The sequence below is a fragment of the Syzygium oleosum genome, unplaced genomic scaffold, assembly GCF_021117445.2.
Source record: "Syzygium oleosum isolate NSW1041296 unplaced genomic scaffold, Sole_v2.1 Sole_v2.12, whole genome shotgun sequence".
NCBI classification, from domain to species: Eukaryota; Viridiplantae; Streptophyta; class Magnoliopsida; order Myrtales; family Myrtaceae; genus Syzygium; species Syzygium oleosum.
This window is the reverse complement of record NW_026607496.1, coordinates 10,618,143-10,625,999: the sequence shown is the minus strand read 5'-3', so window position 1 is coordinate 10,625,999 and position 7,857 is coordinate 10,618,143. Positions and strand designations below refer to the sequence as shown.

Below are 7,857 nucleotides of genomic sequence, written 5' to 3'. Positions count from 1 at the left end.
TCCTGATTAATGAAGCGAATAGACTCAATCGCACCATGAAAAGCTTATCAATCTAGACCTGCGAATCTATGTCCAAATTTTTTTAAAGTGCAGTTCAATACGCGATTCCATATCATAAGCAATTTGCTTGACCAAATTTTTAAGATGTAATTGGCTCGTTTTATTCTATAACGTAATACACATGCAAGTTAATATGGTCTTCGAAAAAAACTTTGGAAGTCGCCAGCTGAGATCTTATGTGTCATAATCATATATCACATGTACATTGTTGTCGTATATAGTTAAATAAAATCAATTTTAAGATGTGAATCTACAACACATACTTTATCTCAATAAGATTTGGGAGTGCCATGCAATAATCATTTTTTAAATTCATTTGAAAAACAACTTATGTTCAAGAGTTTGATCGTTCGGGTGCAAAAAAAGTCTTATTAGAACCAAACTTTAGATCTTAGTTTTGAAATTGACAACGAAAAAAAATAGCAAGAGTGGTGCATGGGGATTGGATATTAAAATAAAAGTACCTTAAAAAATTACTCACCACCTCTAATATTAAAAATAAAATAAAAGACAATTAATCACCTGGTAACTCTCAATCAAAATAAAAATGAAATGAAAAAAAAAACTAAAATTTTTTCGACTAATTAAGCCGCATGACCCTTTTACTAATGTAATCGGGAAATTGCTTCTTTTTTTATTTTTCTTCTTTTTTGCCAGAATCTTTCATTGGTCTTTACTGGTTCTCTTTGCAAATTTTGTGGTAAAAATGTAGATAGTCTCCAACTTCCTAATCTTCCACACTCTGCATTTTTCTACTTTTTAACATATGCTCAGGAGAACACATTTTAGTCCCGAAGCCTAAGAAATCATTAAAAAAAATAAAGGATGCAAAAAATTAGAATCTTGAGATTAGATGAGGGGACTGGTTTACTCTCCCATCAGCTTCTCTTTAACCCCTGTTTGTAAGACCATCTTGGCCAAGCTTTTCTCCATGGACTTCCAGACAAGAATAGAGGACCAACGGCCTTGTAAAACATCATCAATACTGATTTCCAACCTTTTTCCTCATTTATCATATCTTGTTAGCAGTGTTCGCCGGAATACTAGACTTCGAGCAAGCATAAGAACACTCAACAGTGATGCGTTGTACTTGATAATGAAACTGAGATATCACTATGATTAATCTGCACGTTTATTAGGGCTTATGGAGAGAGCACCATGAAGCTAAACCTTGTAGACTTTATTCTTTCTGCAATAACAAACCTCGGTTAAGGTTACACATGAATTCACAAGATAAACAAGCTGAACTCTATACACGACTAGATGCTATTTACAACTCTGAAATAGGACTGCAAAAAAAATCTGCATTCCAAGAATAAGCCATAACAGCCTGTCACTCGCGAAGCATAAGCATTTCTACAACATGACTACTAGCGCCTCGCTGTGCTTCTGCGGCGTGTATGCTAAGAGCTGAGAGCTTGATTTCATGTCCCATCCCATTTGCTATAAACATCTCCATCCGCAGAAGCAAAGTTAGTCTTCAGGAAGCTGTGAGTGAAGTGGATGGTAGCTAAGTTCTCGCCTAATTCACATCGGCAAAGCATGTGCGATCAATGGAATTAGATATCGGTTTTCAGTCCCAGCCCATCAACATCTTCCACACTTCCTCCTCGATTTTCTCCCTCGCAATAGACAAGCCTTCGCCTTCATCGAGACGAACTCTGTAGACTTCCCATTCCCGATCTCCAATCATGTGTCTCCCAATCTCAGCCTGGGAAAAAGAGAAGTTAGAGAACAAAATTGATGTGCAAGTTCATGAACTCCCATCAAATGATAGACAGAAGTCAGGCTTTGCACGAAAATGATGATCAGATTAACATTACAGAAGCAACAAGAAACAAAGTTTTGGACACAACATAAGAAGCATAGGCATCACCATCAAAAAGCAGCACACATCAACTTAGTCGTAGTGTCACCAATTTGTGCATGGACAGAGCAGGCCAGAAAGAGAGTTTGAAAATTCAGCCGATATTCCAGTACTGAGAACCCAATTCAGACAACAGGCACAAACTATGATTAAAGATGTAGCTTAAGCAAGCAGGGAATGTACCGAAAATATGCCGACGCTGAGCGTCTTGAGAGTGAGGGTTATGTCATGAAAGACGAGGGGCCGGCCTTTTCCAGAAAACTCCACGGGATTCGCAACCAGCAACTCCGTGTCAGGATCACGACTTACAATGGCTACTCTGAGAGGCTGAAGGAGTTCCATCTCCAGACGGGAGGACAACGCTTGCTGCTTGCTTGGGGCAACTATCTTCTTCCCATCCGCTTGCATTATGAAGAGATCAATTTCGCAGTTCCTTCTTTGCTTTATGAAGAAGCGTCCATAAGAAATCTAATAACATCACCATTTAGCAATATTCGTAAATAAGGACAAATTAGATGAAACTGTATTCTATAAAATTATTTATGCTATGATAAGATAGGTCAAAATTCCCAGTTTCAAGGCATGCATAAGAATGTGAACCTCTACCAAAGAAAGAAATTCTAAAACCATCTGGTTAAACAGGCACTTTATAAACTCAACACTATTGTCATTCTTTTTTTTTATTTTTTTGCATTTTTGTCTTCTGTAGTTCATTTTTCCCTCATTCTGTCGTCAAAGATATTTGACGCTACACAGGCATATATAAAGATGACCACCCAGAGAACTTCAACCTGAAAGTACATTTAACGTTGAACCTGGATAAGTGGGTGGATCATCAGATCATATAAAAAGATACTTCCTCAGAAAAAACCCACCAAAGTGAAGAAACAAGAACCAGATGAGACAGAGCGCTAAATGCATACCCATGGTGATTGGAATTCTGACATTCTTGAAAGTAATCAAATGGTTTGAAAACTTCCTACCTGAATATTGTAGTCCTTCAGGGTTCTCATTATGTCATAGAGAAGTCCTTTGTGATCTTGGCAACTTATTTGGACAAGCGTGTGAGCAGGGCTTAGCATGTTGTCCATCTTGACGGAAACACTCTTGGAGGTCGACAACCCGTTTGGCTGATTAGTAGGCATTTCCTTCTGGAAAAAGTCTTCCGTGATTGCAGAAGGAAGAAACGAAGCGGCCTGCGAACACTCTGTTATTTCAGGAACAACCATTTCTATGTCGCAACTGATCATGGCCTCCCCTATCACTGTTTTCAAATGATCGCTTACGTCATCCTGCCTCTTCTTTGTGTGCAAAAGTTCCCTGGCATGAGAAAACTTAACAATTTAGGCAGGAGAAAAGAGAATAGCAATGTCAATATGAGAAATAACATTGTCAAGTCTAAGAAGGGTTTGCTTATTCCCCCTCAAGGTTATTTATGCAAACCAACTGCTATCTTCCTAAAGCTCCAGTACCAACTATCTTAAAGAAGATAAATTTGTCTTCTTCCTTAACTAGCCGATGGTCTGTCCACCCTATTAGTATAGAAGTGAAGGCGGTAGAGAAACTGCCAAGCCAAGGATTTAAAGCTGTTCTTGTCTGATGGTAATTTCAGGATTCATTGTATTATGCGCAATCTTTCATGGAACACGTATCAATCTTGCTTTGAGAAGATCGAGCTGAGAAATTATAGAGCAGATTATGGACAAGGCTGAATCTATGCAGCATTGACATAACAGCACAACAAAAATATGCCTAAAAATGGATTTGTAGGTTGAACTTAAGCAGACGGAAATATCATACCTGGTGTCAGTGATGAAAAAGAGGTCCATCACTGTTCCATCAGGTTTCGTGGACACCTTAACTCTCTTGATTATAAGCTCAAGCTCACAAAGCACCCACGTCACATCTGCCAAAAAATAAGGAACAACCTCAAATTCAATGTAAAAGATATATTTTCCTATATTTTATAAGATGAGGATTCCAACCCCCCACCCCCCCCCCGCAACTAAAAAAAATTGGGCAGAAGGAGTGATTGACGATTCTTTTCTACATATGATTTCATTAAGAAGGTATTAAAGGGGTACCGCCCTGCATAAAACAATTTCAAGTAGAAGCCACGCATTTACAAAATCATGCACAAAAGACTTTACCTTACCGACAAACTAGATGTATGAAATTGAACTTTCCTGTTATACCAAAAGTGAAGAGTGAACAACCAATTACCCCTAAAAGAATCCCAAGAGGATTCAACTCCTTGAAATGCCCTTTGTTCCTCTCTCTACAAATGAGCCAAAAAACAAGAAGAAGAGTCATCTAATGATTTGTTTCTTTCAACACATAACTGAAAGTCCCTTTCCAAGCCCAAAGTTTGTGTAGCACGGTGCCTGAGGTCACCCAATTTATTCAAAGTGATTGACAATATTGTCACTCCAAGCCGAAAGTTTGTTTCACGCTGTGTCTGAGGTCACCCGATTTTAGTCTAATATTGTTACTGACACAACGAGGAAGGCCATGAAGAGGATTCTTGTGCAGTGATCATGATAGAAGAAATGTTTGGAAGATGCAAGTCAAAAGGCCATAGCAATAAAGCAGAGTAGCAGTAAGTCAAAGGTATCATGATATTATCATCTATCCCTGTTATTTTTAAGAACCTGTACTAAACAGACAAACACTAGAATGGCACCAAGTAAAGAAAAATATAATCATTCAATTTCATAAAAGAGAGGAAGTATGAACATCTAAGTCCCAAACTATCTAATCCACAAATATTACGTTATACTCCTCAAATCTACATCGAAAGAGACAATTTGATTTGATGCCAAAAGTAATGAAGAAACCAGGTTTATGTGGTGATGAAAATTACCATACAGAAGTCCTCTCCGATCACAACAACCTAACTTCAAAAGAAAGACGTCAGGAGGCTTCGATGGCTGCAGCTCAGAATGGTAAAACCAAATGCTGGAAGCTGAAGAACAAGAGGGACATGCCCCAACTAGTCTCTTTTTCAATAAACTCCACCTCGTGTTCGGTTTGCCGATGACCCAAAACAGTATATAGCACCATTTTCCATCCGTCGACACATCTTCATCGCAACATCAAATAATCAGACATCAGCATTTCGAACAATCATGACCAAAAAATATAAGGATAACTTAACACGATGCAACCAAATCCGGCAACAATTTCCCATTGAATGGAACACAATGACCCAGAGTCAGGAATCAAAAACCATATTCTCAATTCAAACAATCACAAGGTCATTTCAAAAAGATTCATTGGGGGAAAAAACTCCACATAAATATTGTTTACTTCTGCAAGACACAACCTTAACATCTGCCTCAAAACAGATCGTAAACATATGTCTCAACTAAAACTCATCCACTTGTCTGCTATGACACGGAAAAAGATGATATTGTAACCTCCACCTCTCGCTTGCGCTCCAATAAAAACATATAAAGTTTCTGCGCACTTTTATCCACTTCGCTCTTCAGTAAAACTTCATCAATCGACCCAAGAACAAGAAGAGCAAGAAAAAACAAAACGACAGAGCTCCAAACGGAAACCGACCCAGATTGAAGTTCGAAGTTACCTCCTCGGACGATGCTCAGGCCGAAGAAAAGAATGATGCGACACAAATCGCAGCCCAACCCAGTTTTGTCGGGGCAGTTAATGGTGATCATGCTGGGCTCCTCTTCTCGCTCGGACTGCCTTATGATCACCACGTCGTCGCACGGAATCCCCATGCTATCCTTACCCCCTCCTCCTCCTCTCCACCCTTCCTCCTTGGAGTGGAATATGCAGAGTAGAAAGTAGGCTCTTCTTTCTTCTTTCCTTTCTGGTCTTCCCCTACCCTTTGATGCAAGTCAAAAGAGACTGCTGAGGTCTTGAGAAGGTCTTATCTCATGCCCTGTGATGTCACAGAGAAGAACAAGAACAAGAACAGCAAGAAGAGAGACAGGAACAAGAACAAGAAGTGGCAAGAGACAGCAGAATCTAAGGATGCCTGCCTTGCTCTTCTCTTGGGTTGTTGAATGGGAGTCGGCACTGAGTTCTTGCTGGGTTTTGTTGCCTTGCCTGTTGGTGCTGTATCCTTGTCCTCCTTCTTTCCTTTTTCTTTTTTTAATTCCTTATTTTCCAATTTCTTTCTTTCTTTCTATCTTTCTTTTTATTTTTTTATTTTTTATTTTTTTTTTGCTCTGCTCTCTTTGAATTTACTGCTCTTCTGGTTTGATATCTCGAGAACTGTTTCGCGTGAGAATATCGCCGCGAGATAGTGAGATGTTAATATCGTGGACACGGAGTTAGCATAGCATGGGGTAAAGGTAAGCGGTTTTCGATCCGATCCGATCTAACTCAAGAACTGGGAATCGGACTGGGATGACCGGTTTTCAGTTTCTAGGACCGAAAATCGGACCGAACCATCGGTTCGATCCGGTCTGGTTCCAATGGGACCAATATTAAATATTATTTGTGAACCGGGAACCGATTATTCCATTCTTTCCTTTTGTAGTTCTGATTTGATCCTATAAGGCCATGAAAAAAATTGAAAAAATATATAATATATGAAAAAATTGAACAATCGATTTCAATGGGATCAATATTAAATATTTTTCATATATATATATGAAAAAACTAGAAAAATATATATTTATCGGTCCGGTCCGATTTCCACCCGTTCCCACCCTAGAACCGAGAATCGGACCGCCCGAAAACCGGTTCCACTTTTAGAATTCAGGAACCGAACTGATATTCCCGATAACCGGACCAAACCGGTCAGTCCAGTCCCGATTTGGGCGGTCCATCTTGCTCACCCCTAGCATGGGAGCACTACTAGTACTATGGTAGCTAGTGGTCTAAAATTGCTGAAGATTTTGTTTTTTTTTTCTTAGTACCACTAAAAATCACAAACTGGTACACATGTAATAAATTTACTCCAAACTAATTTTTTGATCACCAAAAATTCCAAACTGATACATATGTGACAATTTACCCTGCTTTAGTTTCCATTAGATTTGATTAATACCACAAAAAATCCTAAATCGGGTACACTTGTGATAAACGAAGGGTAAAACCCTAGACCGGTACACCCGTCAACTTTCACGTGTCATCTAACTCGGCAAATTGACGGTAAAATTTAACGAAAATATATGGAGGGTAAATTTGTTACCGGTTTACCAGTTTAGAATTTTTTGTGATCAAAAAATTAGTTTTGGGTAAATTTATCAAAAGTATACTGGTTTTGGATTTTTTATGGTGTTAACCTTTTTTTAATGAAAAAGCAGTTAAAATCAAATACAAAAAATTTAACATTGTAAATTTACTATCCGTATTTTATTACCTAATAAAATAGAAAGTAACTTTGTAAGAGACAATGAAAAGAAATTAGTATTCAAACTCTTATTGATTTCAAGATTAGCAAGCTAGTTAGTAAAGCGACTTCCTTTTCAAAATTTATATTGAAGATTTTGAATTGTTAACAAGTATCCCTTAAAATTATTAAGCAGGTAAGGAAAAAAGTTGTTAGTATTTAATGTATCATAATTTCGTGTTATATATAATCGCTTTTTAAACAATCAAAATATTTTTTATCTATCATGTTTAATTGGAGTTTATATGTATCGTTTATAAAGTCGATACTGTAGCAATTATATTTATAGTGAAAAAATTGTAATTTACGTGCCATTAAATTTATACTCTCTTCTTGCACGTGATTTACGAACCATGCCCACATGATTCGGGCTTCTCATTCACTAAACAAAATTTCAAACCGTTGGTTTCATGGAATTCTCCCAGCCTTTCTATTAGGATATGAGTAAAAGTCACTCGCACCTTTCATTGAAGTTTCGAAACTTGTGTCGATCCGACACTTTAAGCGTAAAACTTTTTTTTCATTTATTTAAATCTTAAAACGCGTTGTCATTCTCCATGTT

The 7,857-nt window shown here is 37.9% G+C and overlaps 1 protein-coding gene across 1 annotated transcript; it reads right to left on the bottom strand.

The window, feature by feature from the left end:
- Window positions 1-1,219: 1,219 nt before the first annotated feature.
- LOC115674187 (ACT domain-containing protein ACR10) lies at window positions 1,220-6,019 on the bottom strand. Its single transcript, XM_030596529.2, has 6 exons — window positions 5,517-6,019; window positions 4,791-5,009; window positions 3,728-3,833; window positions 2,911-3,247; window positions 2,111-2,395; window positions 1,220-1,771 (listed from the first exon to the last, which is right to left on the bottom strand). Exons 1-6 carry the CDS (start codon window positions 5,668-5,670, stop codon window positions 1,634-1,636), a joined length of 1,239 nt encoding a protein of 412 aa, XP_030452389.1. The 5' UTR covers window positions 5,671-6,019; the 3' UTR covers window positions 1,220-1,633.
- Between the last annotated feature and the right edge of the window lie 1,838 nt (window positions 6,020-7,857).

Excerpts from the sequence above, each read along its gene's own strand:
- LOC115674187 (XM_030596529.2), bottom strand. The coding sequence starts at position 5,670 with ATGGGGATTCCGTGCGACGACGTGGTGATCATAAGGCAGTCCGAGCGA. Across the intron at positions 3,248-3,727 it reads TTTTTCATCACTGACACCAG|GGAACTTTTGCACACAAAGA; the intron begins GTATGATATTTC and ends TTCTCATGCCAG. Across the intron at positions 2,396-2,910 it reads TGAAGGACTACAATATTCAG|ATTTCTTATGGACGCTTCTT; the intron begins GTAGGAAGTTTT and ends TGATGTTATTAG.